Source organism: Borostomias antarcticus, assembly GCF_949987555.1.
Source record: "Borostomias antarcticus genome assembly, chromosome: 1".
Taxonomy (NCBI): Eukaryota; Metazoa; Chordata; class Actinopteri; order Stomiiformes; family Stomiidae; genus Borostomias; species Borostomias antarcticus.
The window spans coordinates 39248704-39274936 of record NC_140234.1 but is presented as its reverse complement, the minus strand read 5'-3'; the positions used below and the strand labels follow the sequence as shown (position 1 = coordinate 39274936).

The 26233-nt window shown below is 44.4% G+C and overlaps 1 protein-coding gene across 2 annotated transcripts in view; it reads left to right on the top strand.

Moving 5' to 3' along the window:
• Nucleotides 1-26233, top strand: part of gria4a (glutamate receptor, ionotropic, AMPA 4a) — a gene marked incomplete at both ends in the record, with an annotated part of 217307 nt that overhangs the window by 88302 nt on the left and 102772 nt on the right. For both annotated transcript variants that reach the window (XM_084444275.1, XM_084444274.1), the window contains one exon: nucleotides 25687-25739. In XM_084444275.1, the coding sequence (XP_084300401.1) occupies nucleotides 25687-25739 (53 nt within the window). The remainder of the gene's footprint in view (nucleotides 1-25686; nucleotides 25740-26233) is intronic.

Here is a 26233-nt window from a genome sequence, read left to right as displayed (position 1 = left end):
ATATATGAATAATATTTATTTTGGTTGCTGTACTGCCACCATCAGGACTATTGGCCCTCTATGCCAGTTGAGGGCTTCTGGCATTGGACTGTAATGGAATTAAATCTGATCTAAAGTAAAAAGATTTGCCAATGTTCGCTCAAACAGGTTAAGTCTGGTTTATTGAGAAAACATACGAGCGCAAGGACTTCCAGGATAACGCACGTGAGTGGCATCCAGCAGAAGTGCCGCAGTCTGGTCTTGCGCGGCCTTATATTCAAAGCAATACACAGGTATGACGCTTCCAGGGATGTGATTGGCTAACCCATCTGTACACGTCATATTAAATGGCAGACATCATCAACAGTGGTCGAGAATACAGACACGTGACATGAGAAAAGGCGGTAATTCTTGCAGGGACAATGGGACAAAGGATGGTTATTCTGGAGCAGACAACGTCTAGGTGTGTTGACCTCCTGGAGGTCATCCTGTCATAAATTAGATTAGCACAACTAAGTGAAAGGTTGAGGGAGGTGGTGAATTACAAAGGAGGTGGTGAAACTACAATTTCTATGACAGGACTGTACCTCTGTGCAAAGTTTGGTGATATTTCATGCATGGGAAGTCAGACTTCCTAGGAGGAAGAGATTCAGAATATTGGGAAATACAAGAGGAACCAGCAGCTGAGGCTGCCCAGACCCTAACTAACATTGCTGAGGCTGCCCAGCCCCTAACTAACTAACGTTGCTGTTTGCTCTAAATGAGTAGGCTGTTCATTCGAATGTAAACATTAGTAAACATTAGTCGCGTGTTCCAACAGACATTTAACTCGAGGCTAGTAGAACTGCAGTGTGAATGATATAGCCCTGGGCTTAGGTTAACCCTGGGTTAAAAATGTGTGTGTGAAAAGGGGCTAAGTTAACCCAGCGTTAACTCTTAGCCCAGGGCTAAGGATATGCAGTTTGAAAACACTTCTTGACATTTTGAGATACTTGAAAAAACTAGTGAAGAGAAGGAAAAAGGGTGTAGAAAGAGAGAGTAGAAGAATGACAGAAGGTCTGTAAAGAGGAGGTAAAGAGAGAGTAGAAGAATGACAGAAGGTCTGTAGAGAGGAGGTAAAGAGAGAGTAGAAGAATGACAGAAGGTCTGTAGAGAGGAGGTAAAGGTCGACTTGATGCTGCATCATAAAGGGATGAGGGTTCGGTCTGTGAGGGGTTAATTTCAGATCTCTCAACAGGATGAAAGCCCTCTGATGCAGTGTGTGTCAGCAGAGCAGCTGATGCCTGGTCTCCCCACTGTCATCACGGAAACGCTACGCACAGAATTACCACATCCGCAAACCATATCAGGACAGGGTCTAGGTCTCACCTGTGCATCTCTCTCTAGGGTGGATGGGTGTGTGTGAATGTGTGTGTGTGTGTCTGACTTTCTGTCTGTCTGTTTGTGTGTGTCTGTCATTCGGTCGTGTGTGTGTGTCTGTCTGTCTGACGTTTGTGTGTGTGTGTGTCTATCGTTCAGTCGTGTGTGTGTGTCTGTTGGTTGGTCATGTGTATGTGTGTCTGTCTGTCTGCCTGTCGTTTGTGTGTGTCTGTCATGCAGTCGTGTGTGTGTGTGCCTGTCTGTCGTTTGTGTGTGTCTGTCATTCGGTCATGTGTGTCTGTCTGCCGTTTGGTCATGTGTGTCTATCTGTCTGTCATTTGGTTGTGTGTGTGTGTGTGTGTCTGTTGTTTGGTCGTGTGTGTCTGTCTGTCTGTCATTTGGTCATGTGTGTGTCTGTCTGTAGTTTGGTCGTGTGTGTGTCTGTCTGTTGTTTGGTCGTGTATGTGACTGTCTGTCTGTTGTTTGGTCGTTTGTGTGTCTGTCTGTCTGTAGTTTGGTCGTGTGTGTGTGTGTCTGTTGTTTGGTCGTGTGTGTGTATGTCTGTAGTTTGGTCATGTGTGTGTGTGTCTGTCTGTAGTTTGGCCGTGTGTGTGTGTCTGTAGTTTGGTTGTGTGTGTGTCTGTCTGTAGTTTGTGTGTGTGTGTCTGTAGTTTAGTTGTGCATGTGTGTGTCTGTAGCTTGGTTGTGCGTGTGTGTGTGTCTGTAGTTTGGTTGTGTGTGTCTGTCTGTAGTTTGGCTGTGTGTGGGTGTGTGTTTGTAGTTTGGTTGTGTGTGTCTGTAGTTTGGTTGTGTGTGTGTCTGTAGTTTGGTTGTGTGTGTGTGTCTGTCTGTAGTTTGGGTGTGTGTGTCTGTCTGAGGTTTGGTTGTGTGTGTCTGTCTGTAGTTTGGTTGTGTGTGTGTGTATGTAGTTTGGTTGTGTGTGTGTCTGTAGTTTGGTTGTGTGTGTGTGTCTAGTTTGGTTGAGTGTGTGTGTAGTTTGATCGTGTGTGTGTGTGTAGTTTGGTCGTGTGTGTGTGTGTGTGTAGTTTGGTCGTGTGTGTGTGTCAGTAGTTTGGTTGTGTGTGTGTGTGTCTGTAGTTTGGTTGTGTGTGTCTGTAGTTTGGTTGTGTGTGTGTGCGTGTAGTTTGGTTGTGTGTGTGCGTGTGTCTGTAGTTTGGTTGTCTGTGTGTCTGTAGTTTGGTTATGTGTGTGTCTGTAGTTTGGTTGTGTGTGTGTCTGTAGTTTGGGTGTGTGTGTCTGTAGTTTGGTTGTGTGTGTGTGTGTCTGTAGTTTGGTTGTGTGTGTGTCTGTCGTTTGGCTGTGTGTGTGTCTGTCTGTAGTTTGGTTGTGTGTGTCTGTCTGTAGTTTGGTTGTGTGTGTGTCTGTAGGCTGGTTGTGTGTGTGTGTCTGTAGTTTGGTTGTGTGTGTGTCTGTAGTTTGGTTGTGTGTATGTGTCTGTAGTTTGGTTGTGTGTGTGTGTCTGTAGTTTGGTTGTGTGTGTGTCTGTAGTTTGGTTGTGTGTGTGTCTGTAGTTTGGTTGTGTGTGTGTGTGTAGTTTGGTCGTGTGTGTGTCTGTAGTTTGGTTGTGTGTGTGTGTCTGTAGTTTGGTCGTGTGTGTGTGTCTGTAGTTTGGTTGTGTGTGTGTCCTTCTCTCTCTCTGTCTCAGCCTGACTGAGGGCAAAGTTGTGGTTTCTGCTTCACTCACCCTGGATTGGCCAAGGCTGGTGCTTTCATTATCCTATCTCATCAGGCCCTGCTGTTCGTAATGTTGTGGAAAATGTGCTTTAAGAGTGTGATCTGTTTCATGCTCTGCTCTCCAGACAGCCTGGTGGGATGGAGACACACACACTTACACACACACACACACACACACACACAAACACACACACTTGCAACAAGAGAAAGACACTCATATACTTTCCGACAGAGGCATTCAATGCAATGTTGCTTTATTGGCATGTCAAAAGACAATTTAATTAGCAAAGCTTTAAAGAAAAAAATACAAAATAATACGTAAATAGGTGCAGACAATAAAGCAATCAACAATAAGTACCTAGACATACTGTACAGTAATTACAAATAACAGACCAATAGAGATGTACTCTATTGAGAGACAGTGCACATTAATCATAGTTTCAGTAAAAGTGCAGGTTTTAGCCAGTCAGCTAATTTTCAACCATAGTCTCTGTGCATATTATTAAAAACACTTCATTTGAAATACACACAGGCAACCTGACAATGGGCTGCTCATACAGTAACACGCAACGCTATGCAATACAGAGCAATAACACAAAAACCAAGCAAACTGTTACGGCTACTCTCTAGGACCCAAAAACAGACACGATCTGCAAGGGGGTGAAGCCCGGAGGTGTGTTTATTGCGAGACTGGCGGAGCCAGGTGGATAGGCAGACTGAGGGAGCCAGGTGGATAGGCAGACTGGGAGAGCCAGGTCGATAGGCATACTGGGGGAGCCAGGTGGATAGGCAGACTGGGAGAGCCAGGTGGATAGGCAGACTGGGGGAGCCAGGTGGATAGGCATTCTGGGGGAGCCAGGTGGATGGGCAGACTGGGGGAGCCAGGTGGATAGGCAGACTGGGGGAGCCAGGTGGAAAGGCAGACTGGGGGAGCCAGGTGGATAGGCAGACTGGGGGAGCCAGGTGGATAGGCAGACTGGGAGAGCCAGGTTAACAGGCAGACTGGGAGAGCCAGGTGTATAGGCAGACTGGCGGAGCCAGGTGGATAGGCAGACTGGGAGAGCCAGGTGGATAGGCAGACTGAGCTGCTGAGATCCGGGTTGGGCGAGGCAGAGTGGGCAGGGCAGGCGGGCCCAGGCAGGAGCGAGGAAGACAAGGCAGAGACGAGGCGTCAGGCTGGACAGAATGAAGTCCTTCCTGAGGCAGATGGAGAGACTATGTAAGTCAAACAGTCACGGACAACTATCAATATAGCCTAGGGCTAGAGTCGGGATCTATCTGTGGCTGGTTAGGAAGAGGCGCAATCACCGATATTAACGGCAGGTGTTGGTCGGGGACGCACCATTGTAAATGTAATAGCTCCTTCTAATCAATTAGATAATTTAATTAATTTTCACGCTTTCATTATGTCCTGTCAATTAGAGTCTGCATGATCCCAGGTAACGTAATACTACACACGGTCCTCAACCCATTATACTGTGTATTGGTCCTGGTCCTCAACCCATTATACTGTGTATTCAACCCATTATACTGTATATTGGTCCTGGTCCTCAACCCATTATACTGTATATTGGTCCTGGTCCTCAACCCATTATACTGTGTATTCAACCCATTATACTGTATATTGGTCCTGGTCCTCAACCCATTATACTGTATATTCAACCCATTATCCTGTTTATTGGTCCTGGTCCTCAAGCCATTATACTGTATATTGGTCCTGGTCCTCAAGCCATTATACTGTATATTGGTCCTGGTCCTCAACCCATTATACTGTATATTGGTCCTGGTCCTCAACCCATTATACTGTATACTGGTCCTGGCCTTCCCCCAACATGTCGTTCCCTCAGCTCACACACTGATAGAATTGGCAATGTCTTAAAAACTATTGCGGCGATCTTCCCGGGCTTGAACTTTTTAACACTATAGACGTCTGTATGTGTCCAGATTTTTCTAAATCTTTATAAACCGTTGGTTAGGTGTGTCCTAGTTTCCACCTATCCCAATCAGACTCACAATGAGCAAAATAATAGAACAATTATGAACTTAAAATTCAATAATTAATCAATTATCATGTAAACTACTTTAACCAAATTACAGAAAAAATCCCCAAATTCATTCATTTATTTACATTAAAAAAGAATGTGGATGGATACATGTAGCAGGATAGGTGTGGCAGTAGTGTCAGGTAAGGGCACTGTTTGGTGTTAAGGTGAGTGTGTGGAAAAGGATGCAGTCCAAAGTTTAGGCTCTCTAGGCCAAAAATGAGAACAAATGTGATCCGTTGACAAAATGGAAAGGGTATTGCAGTTGAGCTATTGGTGAGTACTAGCGTAATTTGCCATAGGCCCCTGGGTTATGCAAACCCATAAACAGGATTGTACACCACTGAGTTGCCCCCCCCAGGAGGATGGGCAAAAATGTTAGTTCTAAGGCATTGGTTTTTCTTAAATTCTACCTATTACTGTTCAGCCTTTGGCTTTCTTTAGGCACATATCTGCCTCGCCTGAAATAGGCTTTGTGTTACCTCGGCTAAAATATTATTTGCTTATTCGTTACGCGAGACTAGGTAGTCTATAGCCTATGGTAAGCAGTTTACAGTAGGCTAGGAATTCAGTAATATATTGGTATATGATTTAGGAGGCAATGTTGTCTACCTGATTTATTTTTCTGCACGCAGTGCAAGAGGTTGCAATAACCTTTTTCAGCTTCAGAATTTCTAAGCTAGGCCTGGACTGGGTTGCACCAGCTGATCGTAAGTTCAAACTTAGCCTAGTTTGAACTTAAGTTCTAATTTAGGGTGGAGTTTATGTCCTACTTAGATTTTTGGGTTGCACCAGCTGAAATAAGTCCAACGTAGGTTACTAAATTATACTAAGTTACTAAGTTATACTAAGTCCAACGTAGGTTACTAAGTTATACTAAGACTAAGTTATAACTTAAATGTTACACCTAGCCCTTAGTAGGTGTAAGTATTCTGTTGGCATAATTTTAACGGTAGCCATGGCGCCGTCGAGAGAGATATTTTGAGGAGGATCATGAAGAAAACGCTATTTTGCCACGGCAGCGCGTTTTGCGCGATAGCTACACCCCTTAGACAATTTTGATGATATTGATTTGTAGGCTGCTCGCGTTTTCGGTTCCCAAGAACCCTTATATTAAGGATCACTGACCTGCTAGCAATTGACATCCAGCATCCAACGGACAATAACGGGGCACTCAGTCCAGCTGAAACACTCTCCTCCAAATTCATTATCTCCGTTAGCAGGTCTAACGTTGCACTCGGTAGCCTGTGCTTATTATTATTGGGGTTGGTGAGAAGCTTGTGCAGTGGAGAGCTTCTTTTGGGGGAGTTAGCCGTTGGATTGTTATACTTAAATTATCCTAGCCAGCTAGTTCTCAAGCTTGTTTGATAACGTTATTTGATTCAGACATAACGTAGGCTGCCTGGTACAGTCCACTGACCAGTTGCTGGTTACCTATGAGAGGCAGGATCCCAGCCGACCGTTGCATCCCCCAACCCGCAACGGAGGGTTATCAACTCGTCTGGGACTCCCCCTCTCATCGCTAACCAGCTAGCTCGATCGTGAAATTACTCAAACTGAATAAATATGACACCAATAAGCACACCGGTGCCAATAGTTAGTTAAATCTTGATATAACTAAGACATGGGGCACGAGACATCGATAATCGTTTATAGTGTTCAAATGGCTATACTGAAACGAGACATATTTGTACACAATCATGACAGATTACACGTACAGGTTGAACCTATAGCTAACGTTAACATGTTACTGTACATTAAAAATGACTATAATGTTAGCCTACACAGCGGACTGATAAGGCTAGCCTACTTGAATTTTCGAAAGGATCAAATCGTTATTCTGGTTAATTATAATGCAAATAGGACGAGTTGCTATCATCCACTCGCTACAAGTAGGTTAATCAATAGGCTATAATAAACCATAGCCTTTTAAAACCATTTGATAAATAGGGGGAAAGGATTATCAAACGTATCGTCTTCTTGTTTCACACAAACGGAGCGACTGCAATGTTGACAGCGCAGCCGGCCTGAGCCGGGTGGCGATGATTGGCTAAGACAGCGAAAATGTAATATTCTGCGACAATATTTTGGTTAGTGTGGACGTTATGCCAGTGTAACTAAGATGAAACTTACGTCTCCGTGGTGCAACCAAAGATAAACACAACTTTAAGATCAAACTAACTAGTTTGAACGTAGGGTTTAGTTTGGATTTTAGGACGGAACTTAAGGTGGAACTTAAGATCAGGTGGTGCAACCGGCTCCTGGTATTTTGATAGGACTTCCAGGGGCAGACTTACCCATTAGGCAAAGGTAGGCACTTGCCTAGAGCAGGGGTCATCAACTACATTTGTCCAAGGGCCAGAATTTTTCTCGGCAGACACTGAGGGCCAGGCGCTCTCGTAAAATACCATAAAATGTATATTGTCTCCTAAGTAATATATTATTATTTAATATATGAATTTTTGATAATTCATATATTCATTTTTCTTCCAAACTTGTTATTTTAGCCCTCACGTCACCGTTACAGTTACAGTACCTGTACTGCTGGAATCCACTAGGGGGCGATTGCGATATTTTAGGGTTCATATTTATGAAGCTGTCAAGCTGTCCATCACTGTCACTGTCCATCACATCATGCTTTGTCAAGTTTGTGGCGGGAGAAGGGCCTTCTGAATGTTAGCTAGCATTAAAATGGCACTTTCAAAGAGCCTAAAGTGCAAAATAGATGCAGAAAACCGCAGCTTTAATGAAGAATGGACTGATAAGTATGTATTCATATTAGGGTTGGGCCGATGGACGATATCATCGTCCATCGCCAATGGTTGATAGAAAAATACGATGGTTGAGAACCATCGTCACATCGGCGCTTTTTAAACACTTGAGCTTTGAAAATGGAACAGTTGGGTATTATATATGTGTAGGCCTACATTAATGAAGACCATTTAATACGTTTCCCACAGTTATTGTGTCCTTCGTGAAGAATTTGGACAGCAAACTGAGCGAGAGGCATATGGTGCGAGTCGACGCCCTATACCATACCATACCATTTTATTTATAGAGCACATTTAAAAACAACAAAGTTGACCAAAGTGCTGTACAAGTCAAACAACAATAATACACAAAGAACACATAGTAAAACATACGCAGTATGTCACATGAAAAAGGACAAGTCTCTTAGGCCATGTCAGGAAAACGCCAAAGAATATAAGTGAGTTTTGAGGCGTGATTTAAACACCTGCAGAGTGGGGGCCTGTCTAACATGCAGGGGTAGCTTGTTCCAGAGCTTAGGGGCGGCCACTGCGAAAGCCCGATCCCCCCTGAGCTTCAGCCTGGATTTGGGGACAACCAGGAGAAGCTGATCCCCTACTAACACAGTACGTAAAACTGACGGGACACATTGGTGTAATTGTGGTAACTTTGCGACGTCACCAGCAGCGGACCTAGCTGACACCTAGCTGACACTTGCCTTTTCAGTCGCAAAATAACCAAAATAGCCGTCCTCAAGTACACTGTAAGGGAACGTAGCCGCCACTGCTGCTTAAATCCGTAACTACGATGTAATTAAATAACGTGACAATGTGGTTAGATCACAGTCCCAATCTGACTTTATTGGAAATGTGTCACAGTGGGTCAGAACATTTGTAAATTACTTAGGTTTTAAAATAAATTTTGAAGTCATACAGTTACAGAATTGTAATAATGAGGAGAAATCCCGCATGTCTGTTTTGTGTGTAATTTCAAATTTACAGTTAATATTAACACTAAAGATTTGCAGTCTAGGCCTAATAAAAAGAATGATAAAAAATATGCCTATGAATAAAGTCCTAATTTTGCAACCTAAATGTGAGCAATGAACGCTGAGCATTGAACGTAGAATGCAAGGCATTGGGCTACTTTCTTAGGTGACACAAGAACTAGACAAACAAGTTACACACTCTGTGCCAGTAGGTGGCGGTATGCACATTAAAGTTGTTTGCGATCCGCCACTAAACCTAGCGAAGGAGAAGAAGAACGAGAACGGTAAACTTCCGCCCCGTTTGATACAGAAGGAGAAAGACCAACACGCTACCCCGCGACAACACAGATCCTGTAAGTATCTCAATTTCAATGTATACATAGCTAGCTATGTATTTTGGTATCGTCCCAGATAAAACACCAACGTTATGTGCAAGCTACCCTATTGTAATGATTATCTATATGCAGATGCTCTCTTTCCAATGTTAGCTAACTAGCTAGCCAGCTAACGTGATTAGCCTTTTTCGGGCATGGTGGAGTCTTCTCGAGTCTAGCTATCGCGCGAGCTCCTGCACGTTCGTACTGTTTCATCGCTTGGAATAAAATGTGATAATTAGCTTACTCATTGATTTCGCATTAACCCACGACACCGTTAGTATGTGTTTGTTTTTAGGCATTCATTTTTCCGATTTTAACGTTAACTAGAAGCCCCAACGACAGAGCTAGGCTAGCTAGCAGTTATAGCAGCCATCTTGGCTTTTGGCACGTGGTCCTGTGGAGTGTGCATGTCAGCCAACGAGAGGGTCACCCACCCACTTTCTCTCTCTCTCTCCCTCTCTCCCCTCCCATGCTCTCAGTTGCCAACCTCCCAGTTCTTGTTTGAACTGAGCAAGAAGCAGGTGAGCGGGGCAGGAAGAGGCGCTAAGACGGGGACAGGCGTGGCCAGGGGCAGTCCTGGGACAGCACCACAGGCTCTGTGAGTCTTGTTCAGTTGAATGCCCTCATGAGTATTAACAGAAGAGCACCATATACATATGCACACATACACTCTAACATGTCGCTCTCTCCTCAGCTCAGCCCAATGGTCTCTGATGGTTCTGTCTGGCCAGCCCTTAGGTGGAGAAACACCTGATCATCAATATAGGCAGGCACACGTAAGTACAAATGCACATACGTTTCCATAGACGGGATAAACAAATGGGGATATTGATATTGAGTTAATGTTAGCGGTAGACATGTGAGATTCATAAGACGCATCACTGACGCCAGTGACGCCACAATATCAGGGAAATTGAGCAATTGCTTCCCTGTAGTGCAAACTTGCAAGATTCGCTCAGTTATTAACCCTTCTTGCCTTTTTTGTTGTTGGTTTTCTCTCTCCTCCTTCCTCTCTGTGCAGTTCTCCTGTGTGCTGAGCCGCTATCCCATGTATTGCCACTGCTGACAGGGTAGAGCTCAGCCCCATGCAGAAGTGAGTGATGAGGAGAGGTAAGATCATTTTCCCGTTTTTTTTCCCTCCAGTTTTAGGAACAGTCTCAAGAATGTGTTCCCCACTTTTATGCCTTTAAATCAGGGTTGGAGTATTCCAGGTGTGTGGCCATGGCCATGAACACCAGTAGAGGAGGGAACCAAGTGTCTCATTCTCTCTCCACAGTTGTGTGGTTGTAACCCCCCACTAGCTACATATTCATTCAATCTTTATTTAACCTCGTGAATCAATTGAGAGTAAGCTCTCATTTACAATGACGTATAATCACTCTATATTTGAACTTGTACTACAGGTGAGATAATCCTTTTTAATGCTCTCTCATTGCTGTGCAAGACTTGGGTGTTCTCCTGCTCTGAGTGCCCATTCTCCTATACCTCCCAGATCTACCTCCACAAGCACATCAAGAGGAGCCATGACAACCTCTGTCTCTGCTGAGGAACACACAGAGCATTATGAAGTAGCCAGTGCCTTGGCGAAGGTGTTTGAGCAGCAGTCATCAATGGATTAACTCCCAAGACACAAGGAAGAGACAGCGCAACACACGCTATGACTCCAGTGACGAAGGTAATATAATAAAGTGCATTCAACAGTCCCAAAAGAGTACTACTTGAGTTGACTAATCTGAGCTAATTTACCTCTACTATATGTTCCAGTGCCCAGGCAGCCGGTCGGCAGAACTCAGACCAGACCAGCTATGCCAGGTGCCAGAGCCGGAAGGCCTGCTCTGCCAGTTATCAATGCAGGTATCCATGCATGTTTGTGTTGGTGAAATGTCTATGCATATTTGCACACTTACAGTTAACTCAGGACTGTCTGAAGACTCATGTACTCAGTTCACTAATTTGCTCATCTCACATCTCGGCAGTAGATGTTCATCGCCCGGGTCCTTTGAGCCAAGGCGCTGTGAGCCCAGGCCCTTCAGCCCTTCAGACGTCCAGGCACGAGCAGCATGCATCAGCGATTAGCACCCCGGCCAGACCAGGTCAGGGTCTGACATGTCTCATGTCGAGTTGATTCTTCCCCTTATGCCAGAATCACTACGCCGCCAGCACCATAGTTTCCTGCTCATCCCTTTATCCTCTGGTTTTCAGGTAGTTCTCTGATGCCATCGCCTGTGAGACCAACAGCTCCAGCAGGGTTGCCATCAAGCTCTGCAGATGCTGGTATGCTGAATTTTGTGAACTACTTCATGCTGCATGTAGGGATATACTTTGAGCTGAATATCCATTATGGGACCGTACAATTACTTATAGCCACATCTGTGTTTAATATCCAGACTTCCAGAGGATGATGTGTCAGCAGTTCTCCAGCGTCATGCAGAGTCTGAGGGAGATGGCACAGACAATGATGAGGCTGGAGCAGAGACTGGAGCAGAGACTGTCCGGCGAGTCTGCAGACAGCTATCGGGGAGCAGTACTGGATGACCTGCACCCTGCTAAAACGGAGGAGGAGCTGCTGGTCTTGGAGGAGCAGCTGAAGGACAAGGATCATCAAAGGAAGATGGTGAGTAACTTCAAGGCAGAACTTTGTTCCTTATTTTTGCAGAGAAGTGTTAAGGAAATGTAAAAGTAAATGATTGTCTTTATGTTTTGCAGACACGATATCTGAGTTCCATTGGCGGCAAAGATCTGCCAGATGTGGTCCGGCGGGTGCTGTCAGCCATTGCCATACACAGAGTGTGGTGTGTCTACAGCGTCCATGGGAAGAGGGGGAAGAAGCCTCTGAAGAATATGACCCTCTACAATGTCATATTACGTAAGGGATTGTTCATATTTTCGCAAAATAATACATTGTCTTTGCTTCATGCCATGTGCATTGAAACCATTCCCTTTTTGGTTAAAAGGTGCAGTTATGGCCTGTAAGCCAAGCACCACTGTGACGGAGGTGTCTGCCCAGCTGCAGGAGATGCTGAAACATGCCCCTGCTCGATGCAAAAAGGTATGTGATGTCAGGCAGTTAATTTTCTCGTATCCAGTGACATGGCACGCTTCCAATGAACGTATGCGACTTGCTTTTACAGCCATTTCATTATGTCCTTAGGCATCTGCTCCAGCCCAGCTGACCTCCCCAGCCCAGCCCCTGACCGCAGCTCCAGCCCTGACCACAGTGGAGTATTCAGATGAGGATGACCTCTTCTGCCCAGACCCTCGATTCAGATGTGGGTGACCCCCAGCCCGTCTCCCTAAACCTGCCTTTCCAGCCTGCCAGGATGGATGCCTTTTTTGTAAATAGTTTTTGTAAATTTTAACCTTTTTTTTGTGGGATACAACGGTCTGTTCCCGGTCTGCCTGCCACAGAATGCGCACTGTTTCATTTTTGTTTTTAGAACTTTTGCAATTGTCAGATAATGGGTTGCTAGCCAGAGCTTGTACATGCTTTTTTTTGCTTTTCTGGCTATGCGTAATGTGACAGACCGTAAACCTCATCCTTGTAAATATGTATACTTTTAATTTGTAATGTACTTTGTGTAATAAAATGTTCTAAACTGTTCAGTCTTATATTGGTTTGTATCATAATGCTTGCTGCTATATCCCCATATAGCATTAATTCGTTTTTGTACTGGTAAATGCTAAATATAGCCAGTGGTACTGCAAATGCTAAATATAGCCAGTGGTCAGTAAGTGACCATATTTGCACCGTGCGAAAAAGACGTGCAGACCAAGTCATATAAATACCTGTAAATCTAGTGTCAGCCAAGTGAGTTTATTACGGAAGTTCCTGCCCACGTTTTTTGCACGCGGCCGCACCGTATTTGCACCGTGCGAAAAAGACGTGCAGACCAAGTCATATAAATACCTGTAAATCTAGTGTCAGCCAAGTGAGTTTATAACGGAGGTTCCTGCCCACGTGATCACGTGCGTTCTTTGCACGCGGCCGCAACTTCTGAATGACGTGTCGTTCTTACGTAGCGTCTACTAAACGGCAGATCTCGCGTTTCCGTAAATGGCCGCGTAATTTCCGCACGCGGCGCAGACGAATCGTCACCTATAGCGGCCGTATGTCGAACGTTTGCGCAACCTGCGTGTGTTAGTAGGGTCAGAGGACCTGAGGGACCTTGAAGGAGCATAGGGTTCCAGCAGTTCTGAGAGGTAGATGGGTGCCAAGCCATTTAGGCACTTAAAAGTAAACAGCAAGATTTTAAAATCAATCCTAAAACGCACAGGAAGCCAGTGGAGCGAAGCCAGTACCGGGGTAATGTGCTCTTGCTTACGTGTACCAGTTAGCAGGCGAGCGGCAGCGCTCTGGACTAACTGCAGGCGAGAGAGAGAGGCCTGACTGACACCAACATACAAAGCATTGCAGTAATCGAGACGAGAAGTCATAAAAGCATGTATTACATGTTCAGAAACACAGCGTGATAAAAAAGGTTTGACCTTGGACAGCCTCCTGAGCTGGAAAAAACTCTTTCCTACTACGGCATTAATTTGTTTGTCCATCTTTAGGTCACAGTCAATTTTCACCCCTAAATTAGTGGCAGTTGGCTTCACAAAATGTTTAAAAGGGCCTAGATCAGCAGGAGGAAACACATGGGCATTGCTGGGACCAAACACCATGACTTCGGTTTTACTGTCATTAAAACATAAAAAGTTTAAAGCTAACCATGCTTTGACATCTTCCAGGCATGCCAACAACAGTTTTAAAGAGTCAGGGTTGTTTTGTTTCAAGGGCAGGTAGATTTGACAATCATCTGCATAACAGTGGAAGGAGACTCCATGTTTCCTGAAAATAGATCCTAGGGGGAGTAGATACAACATAAATAAAATTGGTCCAAGAATTGAGCCCTGGGGCACCCCGCAAGGGAGAGATGCAGTGGCGGATACAGCGTCGCCCAGGCTAACACAAAAGCTTCTCTCTGACAGGTATGACCTGAAAAACTCCAGAGCTGAACCTTTGATGCCAACCCAGTGCTCCAGGCGGGAGAGCAGAATATTGTGATCCACTGTGTCGAAAGCGGCAGTAAGATCCAACAGTACAAGAAAAAGAGTCACCAGAGTCCGTAGCCCGAAATATATCATTAAAAATCCTTAGGAGTGCAGTCTCTGTACTGTGCAGCGCCTTATACCCAGACTGGAACACTTCCAAAATACCATGTGTGTTCAAAAACGACATCAGTTGACCGAGTACAATTTTCTCCAGAACTTTGGAAAGAAACGGGAGCTTGGAGATTGGCCTGAAATTGGAAAGGACAGAGGCGTCCAGGTTAGGCTTTTTGATCAGCGGTTGCACTACAGCATGTTTAAAATTTACTGGTACATCTCCTGCGAGGCTGTGATTCATAATGTTCTGGACATCTGGTCCTATAGCCCTGCTGGCCTCTTTGACAAGCCGAGGGGGAAGGACATCTAAGGGGGAGCCTGAGGGCTTCATAATGGAAATTATTTCCTCTAGCTGGGAAAGAGACACAGGCTCAAATTGGCTAAAAGTAGCCAGGCAGGTGACAAAAATAGAGGGGTCGTGTGTTGGGGTGGAGATGCTGGCTCTGATGTTGGCTACCTTATCAGTAAAAAACTGCAGAAAGAGCTCACATGTTTCAGAGGAAGCTTCAAGGCGGACTGACTGGGGGACATCAAGAATGTCATTAATAGTTTTAAACAGAACCTGAGGCTTGTGGCAGTTGATTAAAATGATATCAGACAAATGTTTCGTTTTTTCAACTTTGACAATTTGCTGATATCTACGCCAGCTGTCCCTCAGAATGTCAAAAGATACATGCAGCTTGTCCTTTTTCCACTGACGTTCAGCCCTCCTGCATTCTCGCCGCGCTTCCCGTGTGCTGTCGTTCAACCAGGGCTCGGGTTTAGGTTTGGAGCGCCTGGTTGTCAGAGGAGCGACAGAGTCCAGGATTTGCAGACAGGTGGAGTCAAACTGAGAGGTTAACTCCTCCGCGTTAACACACACGGGGCTGACTGGGCCGGGTAGAGTAGCGCTGGTAAACGCAGACGAGAAGCGAACAGCAGTGGAAGGGTTCAACATACGGCAGCGACGGGCCGGTGCAGATGGTTTGTCGATATCACATGGGAGAGATACATCAAATAAAACAGGCATATGATCTGAGAAAAATGCACCACAAACTTCGATGTTAAAAACGGATAGACCATAAGATAGGACAAGATCGAGTGTGTGCCCGCGCTCTTGTGTGGGATCAGTCACCGACTGCACAAGATCAAATGAGTCAATAAGATTTAAAAAGTCTCTAGCCAACGGCTTGGAGGGACAGCACACATGTATGTTCATGTCTCCCAGAATTAAAAAGTGGTCATATTTAGGCATTATTTCAGCCAGGAAGTCAGAGAAGTCAGTGATGAAATGCTTGTTGTATTTCGGAGGTCGCTATATCACCGCACACAGTACAGGGAGAGAGCGACCCAGCTCGAACATGTTCAGCTCAAAGCTGGAGAATGAGAGCGAAGACAGTTGTCTACAGTCAAAGTTTTGTTTATAGACGGTCGCAATTCCCCCTCCACGGCCGGTCGTCCGCGGAACATTGAAATACGTACAGGCAGGCGGCAAGAGTTCAGAAAAGGAGCTTGACTCACCAACGCCCTGCCAAGTCTCAGTGATGCACAAGAAATCCAATTCGCGTGTGATGAAGAAGTCATTTAAAATAAAGGTCTTATCTGCTAGCGATCTAGCATTCACCAGTGCTATCCTTGCGGGAACCGCAACGTGCCGAACCGTCCGGGGCGCTCGGGCCAGAGGCCGAAGGCTGCGGGGGTTCACCCCTCCTCTGCGGAGACGGGGAGAACAGAGGCGGGTAGGCCTGTGAAACTCCTCGCTGCCGGTGACAGGTACCAGCCAGGCGCCGACAGACTCCAGAGGGCGACGGAAGACACAGTAGCGATGGATGGATCCATATCCGACCAAAGTAGACCCGGGACAAAGCACCAGTGAGGCTTTCAGCTTCGCCAGTCGGCCGCTGCGTTTACCTCGGCGGCTTCTGGGTCGCCTCCGCCGGGGAGGAGGGGCCGCTGCCCGGTAAAGGTGAGCAGGTATTCCCGCAAGTAGCGGCGGAGAAAAAGTTTTCTGTCCCGGATCAAACTTGACAAGATTTCTGCTAGCAAGCTGGATATCCAGAAGCGCTTGGCGATCATAAATCCGTAGAGACTTGACATTTCTCGTGACAACTGTCAAAATCAGTATAAGCACAAACAAAACTGACAGCGGCAGACGGCAAGCCACACACACCGGCGCCATCACTTCCGCACCGTACAGGTTAGAGGTCACAGGTCGAACACTCGAACACAATTCGAATACCGGAGTTATTTCTACTTCTTTAAACATTGTAAATAATTAGATTAACTAATTTGAGTCGTAATCTACTAATTCTAGGCATATGTGTCATAAAATGTAACAGATTAGAATGTATCTATAGCTTAACAAACATTATCTCAATTTGATGTAGTTCAACAGCCCGTGCGCTCATGAAACATTTTACGCACGGACACGGAGTGAACCTCATGTTTGTTTAGCTGTATAAATTCTAATCTGTTAAATTATAGGACACATAAACAATGTAGTGGAAGGGCATAGGCAAACATTTGCAACTTCTTCCCTCAGTCATTTATGATACAAGACTAGGCCTATGACTAGGCCTATAATAGTAGGGTCTTCGGACTCGACTTGATAAACGATTTCATCAAACTTAGCCTGCCATGATCAGCCACATGCAACATAAATATTACCTGTTACAACAATAATATAGCATTAGCCTAATTTTTTGCAATTTCATTCTTACATTTTCGCCACATTGAGGCCTACAACGCTTTTCATTAATGAGTCCAGTTCAAGGTTCTAAGCGAACCAACTATCAATAAATGACACACTAGGCCTACCGTAGAACAGAAAATCTTTTGTTTCGTTGCTATTATAACACCTACATGCAGGCAAGCTAAATGCTCATTTCTGGGCAGAATAACAACCTAGAAAGAGCCAATCAGAACCTAGACTCGCCAACGGGACCTGAAATGTAGATACCAAAGTGAATATGCATGTAGAAATGTAGATACCCGGTTAAATAATAATTTCATTTTGTACTTACTTGCCTTAATCAAAAGACCACAATAAAATACAATGTTAATTCTGCTTTATTTAAATGTGTGGCTTCTGAGCCATTATGCATAAAATAAACAACTCACAAAATTGGATAGGGCCTGTGTTTATCAACCGCATATTTTGTTGAATAATAATAAAGAAATAATAATAAAGAAATTGTAAATAATTGTTATTTACATATTTTAATAAAATACCACATATAGCATAAAAAATGGCAAACAAAAACTCTACACTCTGACTCTATACTCTTACCCCAGGGTTTAGGCCTACTCTTTCTATTCTAGATTCCTGGCTAAGAAAACCAGCATGTTCACTTTATCAGGCTTTAGTAGGGAGTGGAGAGGAGTGACAACACTACCTGCGGTGCTGAACACGCGCTCTGATGGTGTGCTGGTTGCGCATATGGAGAGGTATTTACGCGCAATACTAGCCGTAAAAGTAAACCTCGTTTGGTTATCTTTCCATCATCTGAGTGGATCGTCATCTCCGTCAATTGTCTCTTCCAGCAAGTAGGCTGTGATCTTTGCCTCTGCGATTTCAGCAGCAGTGCGCGTAGCTGGTTTGTTTTTTTCCCCTAGAAGACTGCCCAGCGAGCTTTTTCTCTTCTTAGGAGCAGCAGCGCTGGACTGCTGATCTTCCTGCGTGGTGGGACTGACTGTTGGGCGCTCTGCACGGGTCGTTGTTGCTACCATCTCTGCAACCAGCTCGGTCTTGACGTGGTTCAGCTCAGGTGGCTGCATGTGTTCCCCTCGGTATCTTGGATCAAGCAGTGCTGATTTGTGCAAGATAGCCATGGTGGCGTCATTATCACATTTGTTCGAAAAAAAAGTAAAACATGTTTTATAGGCGTATTACGTATCCCGGGTAGGCTATTGTAGACTTGCATTTTCTCTCTAAATTAAATATAAGTTATTTCATATAAAGTGACTGCGTCACGTAGCCAGTTAATGTTAAGCCTGATTCTACAATAGCCTACCCGGGATACGTAATAGGCCTATAAAACATGTTTGACTTTTTTATTTTTCGTTTTATTTTATTATTATTATTATTTCCACAAAATGACGATATCATCGTCCATCGCGATGTTTGGATGGCCACATCGTGATGTCATATTTCAGCACACATCGCCCAACCCTAATTCATATTGTCAACTTTTAGAACTGCTGTACCCGTGTGCCTCATTTACAATGAAACTGTCGCGGTCGCTAAAGAATATAATCTGAGGCGTCACCACAACACAAAGCATGCAAGCTTCAAGGAGTCATACCCCGAACAGTCAGAGGCCCGTCAGAGAAAAAATGCTGCTTTAAAATCTCAATACTCCCATGAATTATTAACCCAACTTCAACTGAACAAGAGAGGCAACAATATCAATACTCCCATGCCAGCGGAATTATTAACCCAACTTCAACTGAACAAGAGAGGGCAACAATCTCAATACTCCCATGCCAGCGGATTTATCAACCCAACTTCAACTGAACAAGAGAGGGCAACAATCTCAATACTCCCATGCCAGCGGAATTATTAACCGAACTTCAACTGAACAAGAGAGGTCAACAACGACTCTGCAGGCCTCTCAATACTCCCATGCCAGCGGAATTATTAACCCAACTTCAACTGAACAAGAGGGCAACAACGACTCTGCAGGCGGCCTGTGTACTCTCCAAGCATAAGAAGCCGTTTGCTGATGCTGATGTTTTTTCAGGAGTGCATGGTGGCTGTTCTGACGGAACTTGCCACTGACAAATCTATGGACAGGATAATGGCGTCTGTCAAACAGATACCATGTCTGCTAAAACTATTGTTCGCCGTGTCCATGTTTTGGCAGAGGATGTCCAGCGACTTGTAATTGACGAGATCAAAGAAGCCAAATACCTATCGCTAGCTATTGATGAGTCCACCGACAATACTGACATTTCCCAAATGTGCGTTTTTGTCAGATATTTCTATGGCAAAGATTTCAAAGAGGAGCTGTTGGCCTTGATTCCACTGGAGGGCATTACCACTGGCGCTGTTATCTTTGGTAAGTTGGAAGAGCTGTTTCAAAAGCATGGACTGTCATTTGAAAAAGTCAACCTGGTTGTCACAGATGGTGCTCCTGCCACGACTGGCAGAAACAGAGGACTAGTGAGCAAAATTAAGATGGTCGCCCCCAGCATTAACGCACTTTACTGTCTCATTCACCAAAGCGTGCCGTGCGCAAAATTAAGTGCCGATCTTAATGAGGTTATGGACAAAGCAATGAAAATTAATTAATTCACTTCATCAGGGGGGAATTCAAGCACACAGCACAGTTTGTTCCGAAAACTGGTCCAGGAATCTGAAGTCTCTCATGATGACCTCTTACTCCACAACGACGTGCGCTGGCTCAGTAAAGGCAAAGCTTTGGAGCGTTTTGTTGAACTCTGGGATCAAGTTGTGGATTTTTTTATGCAAAGTCAAGCAAAAGCGGCAGCTGACCACCTGCACATCATGCAAGACAGAGAATACATGTCCAATGTTGCATTTTTAATGGACATATTTTCCCATTTGAACACACTAAATCTACAACTACAGGGAGAACGGTGGTGGATATGGTGGAAAAGCTCGACGCCTTTGGAAAAAAAACTTGATATTTTGCATGCATATTTGTTGTCGGGAGGCTGCTACACTTTAGCACACTTAAGACAGTGGGTGACAGCAAGGTCACGGAGAACATGAAGAGATTTATCACACAGCTGTGGGAAAATGTCTCTTGTCAGATTTCATGACTTTGTTATTTCCAGGGATGTCATTGGATTCGTGCGTGACCCATTCACTATCAACCCAGGTGGAGAATTCTCCGCTAACGTGAGGAAGGTGATGCCGCTGGTTCAAAGTGAACTGATAGACATGCAGGCTTCTGCTGACATGCAGGCTGCTCTCTGTGGTGCTGAAAGCCTGGCCACATTTTGGGTGGCTTGTCCCCAAGAGTATGCCACACTGAAGACATTGGCCATGTATGTGCTTACCATGTTTGGTTCAACTTACACGTGTGAAGCTGCATTCTCAAACATGAACTCTATAAAAACGCATGAGAGGAACCGACTGTCAAACCAATCTTTGGAGGACTGCTTGCGCATAAGCCTGACAGCTGTCAAGCCCACTGTTAAAAAGATAGTGTCGGAGGGGAAATGTAATTTCTCCCATTAGCTTAAACATTGACGTACCCTGACATAGAGCCCCCACCTACAAAGGGCCCCATAAATGCCGCATAAACGTATAGTTAAGAATTATTTTTATTAACTTTTCAAAAATAATAATTTCTTTATAAAAATCCATACGTTAAATAGCGTCAGATTGCCTAATTCATGAGTGTCTCAGTCAGGCCCCCCCTCCCCAGGCACTATAATGGACTATTCCATTACTGTGCATCTGCGGAAATGATTCAGATACTCTGGGAGCACTATTTCAAAACTGAAGCAGATAAGCTAACGTTACCCCAGCAATGCTGAAACAAGGAGGAAAGAGGAGTCAACTTAAGACAGCAGAAGGTTTTTTAGCAAAACTCTCAGATCAGATCACCCTCTCAGCGGAGTGGATGATGCACTGCAGTCTGCATTTGTCTTTGTCTGTTGCGGCAGAGAACCAGATGTTGATGGAGGACGTGAGGATGGACTCGATGATGGATGTGTAGAAGAGCACTATCATTGCCTTTGGGATATTGAATTTATTCAGCTGCCTCAGGAAGTACATCCTCTGCTGTGCTTTTTTGGTGAGGGAGCTGATGTACAGCTCCCACTTGAGTTAACAGTTATCTTACTGACATCTTGTTATTATCAGCAGCATTGCTATCTTTACTAGATGGGCTACTAGTATCAGTGTAAAGCTATCCATCCAGCCAGTAAAAATACCTGTAGTGTTAAATAAGGATTGAAAAGAGTAGAGAACAAGGGCTGTTTAGCGCCCCATGCCTGTGTTTGCCTTGGGCCCCAAAACTACTAAATCCACCCCTGAGGCCTTTGCCTGATTAACTTTCTAAATGATTAGTTATTTGAATGCCTAGTTTCTGTAGCCTAGAGCATAGCAGCTTAATATTAATTAGTTTGTTTAAATAAACAATTTGATTGTTTGCTACTGGAGAGTTGTGTACTCTTTCTCAGTCCCAACTCAAATAGCCCTATTATAGGCCGCTTGAGTCCAGTTCAGCCATTGAAGCAAATAAAAGCCAGGGCTATAATATATTATTAGAAACATTGTTTTGGACTGACAGACAGGCTAATCAGGGGCCCATTTGAGATGAAAATGAGTGGCCTAGATCTACAGTTTGGACACCTTATTTTATAGAAAGAACGTAGGCTACATATAGCCTAAAACATCCCAGTCTGCATGTTGTTCACATATTACTTATTCCCATACATAGCCTGCTATGTAACATTCAGATTCAAATTATTTTATATGTCACATGTGATGTACAAGTAATGCACAGTCACAGTAAAATACAGTCTCCAAGATGTGCTCATTACAGATAACTACGATACACAATTTACAAATCACAAATGAAGTATCAATCTATACAGGATAAAGATAAGATACCAGTATGGATGGATAATGTAGGCTATGTAGCATTCTAAGAGTTAGAAATATGGAAATATGACTAGGTATAATTTATGATTATACCGCAGTTATCACAAATATGAAGGAAAATGGATTTAATACATTAAATCAACTCGTATGGGGCACCACCCTGTTCTGTACAGGGAAAGAGATAACCTTTATCAATAGTCTAATTTATCAATCTCAGTCTGAAGGAGGAGGTCTTGACTCAATCAAGTGACCTAAAGCCCATGTGATGATGCTAGGACGTGATCAAAGTTTAATAATGAAGTTATACTAATAAATTATCAAAATAATATGAAAACAGCAGAAAGGAAATTAATGATGTCATAGATTATCCCAGCCTATCCTAAATCCTCTAAGCTTAAACAACACTTGGCAGTAGAACGCCGGATGGCAACCTTACGGTATAGTGTGTTGAAAAGCAATGTGTCCGGAGGCGTTGTTTGGCTCAGAGAAGTGAATAGGTGTGGCTGATGGTCGCTCGGTTTGATGCAGGGGGTAGCGCGCCTGCGCATCTATTGAAACAGTGATAGTAGACTTGGCGAACGTTGATATTCGCAGAGATTTAGAGTTCAATTTCAGTGCTGCTCGATATACAGCAACTGAAATGATTCAGTTTAAAAGTTGTAAATGTCTCATTCAAACCCTCTACTCTCGCCAGAGGTGGATCGTTTGAAGAGTTTGTGCAGATTCCTAAGACCCTGGCGTGGACTACACAGAGATCTTAGATCTCTACGGATACAGATTGTTTTTCATCAATCAGGCACAAGCTTGGATCCTGGGTTAGGTGTTACAAGGAGAACCCAGAACTTGAGAGAGCACTGAGAGAGAGAATCTGTCCCATCCCCCACTTAAGAAGGGCAGGAGACTGAGGTGTTTCATGTTTGCATGGACCGCACCAATTGATCAATCACACAGAGTGAGGGGTCTGTGGACTGTGTCACCCCCCACTCCCTTCGGGTCATAAAAGGGGAGCCAAGATTCTCTTTAGAGTCTGGAATCATCAAATATCCCTGTTATGATTTCAACATATTACATTTCCCCAACATGCATAATCAATTGATTCATGATTTTAGTTTCAGATCGATACCACACACCGCTAGGTTGACATAGAACCAGTTGTTGAAAAACACAATAACACTTGTATATACTGTAGTATATTTTTATCCTATATTACATCAATCACGTGTCTGTATTACTCTCATGTCGTAATCATTTTAGTTGGATATTAAATAAACTTCAATTTAGTTGGAACTGTGTTAATTTAAGGAGAGTTTAACATTTGAGTTACACCATATGGTCTTTTGTCTCTGTGTAAATGGATGGCAAATGGTCTTCTTTGAAGTGAGTACATTCTGTAACATGATCCTAGGAGGACCCAGGAAGTTCCTAGGATCCAGGGGGGCAGAGATCAGCTGATATATTTGACCATTCAGAATCTCAGTTGACTCTATCTGGTGTTGATGAACATTCTTTGTATGCAAATGTGTTTGTCATGTGATTCCGGGCTTGTGGCCAGGTTAAAAGCTGCAGACCATCTCCATGAGAACTGAGAAAGTTTTGACCCCATGTAATAGGCTTGCTCAATAAATTGTTAATTTGACTGTTTTTTCTCCTGAAGTTCTTCTTTACACGAAGTCTATGCATTTGAAATACACTGCAACTTGCTTACAAATATAATGCATCAATGCCCATACTTTATTCCCAGGGCTTATTCTCATGGTGGTTGCATCACATAGTTGGGAGAAAGAAATTGCATTTTATTTATAATGAAAATGGGAGAATGTTCATCCTCTTAGTTTCACTGTGTGAGTCTGCTTGGAGATATCTTTCATTGGAATGTGACAGAACAGTTTTTGCTCAGGGGAAGGGAGAAGGACCATGGTGAGGAGAGGAAGAGTTAATCCCATTTCAAAGGGCCCTGTCCTTGGGCTAGAAAGGGTTCTGAGTTTGACAGGAAACAGTCCAAACGAACCACGTTTCCCCCTGTGTGCCCTCCCATTGAGTGATCTGGGTAGGGGAGAGCAGGATGTCCCTGGCTCAAGCCTGGAGGGTAGGGGAGAGCAGGATGTCCCTGAGCCTGGAGGGTAGGGGAGAGCAGGATGTCCCTGGCTCAAGCCTGGAGGGTAGGGGAGAGCAGGATGTCCCTGAGCGTGGAGGGTAGGGGAGAGCAGGATGTCCCTGAGCCTGGAGGGTAGGGAAGAGCAGGATGTCCCTGAGCCTGGAGGGTAGGGGAGAGCAGGATGTCCCTGAGCCTGGAGGGTAGAGGAGAGCAGGATGTCCCTGAGCCTGGAGGGTAGGGGAGAGCAGGATGTCCCTGGCTCAAGCCTGGAGGGTAGGGGAGAGCAGGATGTCCCTGGCTCAAGCCTGGAGGCCTGCAGATCTTTATCAGGCATGGCTTGAGATCTACAATCCAGTGAGATGGTCTCACAGTATGGTCTGGATAATATTTGTCATGTCCATAATCTGCTACAGCTACATGCTATATGGATATAAGGGGGCGGGGGCATGGGTGTGTTATGTACATCGAACTGATGAGTGCGTTATTGTAATAGGATACGAAAAAGGCGAGGTTGCTGCGAGTGGTTGCTATGCAAAACATAGCCTACCGCTTGATTTTATCAATGGCCTTCTCAATGAGATTGACGGCGCATTAATACTAATTGTTATGCGGTCGCAGCTGTGGGTTACAGAGTATTTTACCACGGCTGCTAGCCAATCAGAATCAAGTATCCAAACTCTCCGTTGTAGAAATTGTCATCTGCATTTGTATTGTCTATTAAGTATTGTATTGTATTGTATAAGTATTGTATTTTGACTTGGTCTGTCTTAAGAGAAACACATTGTGCAAGTCTACATCTAATCCATTCCTTCAAAAGCCTCATTGACCTCGGTAAAGCCACATTATTGTCCATCGAAGGAAGCACATCACAGTTGAATACTGTGGACCACACAGGCAGGAAGAACGCAGTGATGTCTCCTCAGGGGTTCTCCACGTAGCACTCATTCCAGGAATATCCTGTACCCAACTATACCATACTGCATAGAGAAAGTATAAAGAAAATACATTTAAAAATTGCTTTCTAACTAGTCATTCAATGTCAACTAGTAGTTGTTTCAACTGAATGTGAGCTCGCTAGATCAGGATGGTCTCACAAGGCTAAACCAGTAGCGCCTGAGCCTACATTATAAAACATAGACTTACTTATTTGTCATCTGCCCCCAGGGCCCTCGGGTCTATGTTTTTTATGTTGATCCTGTCCAGGTGAAAAAAGGTCTCCTGAACGCCTCCAACTCAGCTAGTATGCTCTGTCAGACAAAGCGTGGCTCTCTTCCATCTCCTCCTCCACCTCCATAGCAATTTCTGTCCACGATCCCATTCCTGTCAACATAAAGATCCCCTCTCTGTCAGCATGGCTGGACAGTTTTCACTCAAACACCACCAGTGGGTCTTGGCCCGTGGAATAGCGACAGCAGCGGCTGCAGCCTCTCTGTCCTCTTCTGTATATTCAGGCTCAAACCTTTCTGACGTGACAACCTAACTTGAATGTGAGAAGCAGCTTTCTGACGTGACAACCTTACTTGAATGTGAGAAGCAGCTTTCTGACGTGACAACCTAAAAGAATGTGAGAAGCAGCTTTCTGATGTGACAACCTAACTTGAATGTGAGAAGCAGCTTGTTGACGTGACAACCTACAGTACCTTGCATAACACCATGCCATGCGTCGGTGTGTTTCTCTCTTTCTTGTTGCCTAGGTTACGCCATCCTGCAAGCCATCATGGAACGAGCAGGACAGAACGGATGGCAGGTGAGGTCATACACACGCACACTCTCACACACACATACATTAACGCATACACACACACATACACACAAACGCACACACACATACATACAGTGCCACATAGGTTGCTTGTTCAAAGCTTACTTACAATATGTATGTGTGTATGTTTGTTTGTATGTATGTATATACAGTCATACATACATACATACATAAATACATACATACTGTACATACATGTTGTAGTCAATGTTGGCAGCTCTTAGCTAAACTGCACATGCATGCGCGGTAGTTCAGTTCGGTCGCACATAAAGTGAACGGGGGGGGGGGCATGGGACCGAATGAGTGCTTGTGTTGGTACCTCAGTTATGCATGTATGTGTGTATGTATGTATGTATGTATGTATGTACATGGGCGCCTAGTTATAGTTTAAAGTGGGGGTGCAGGGGTGGGGGTCCTCCCCCAGAAAATGTCCAGCTTCAGACACTTGATTTCCTGCATTTTGGTGAGTGTATATTCAC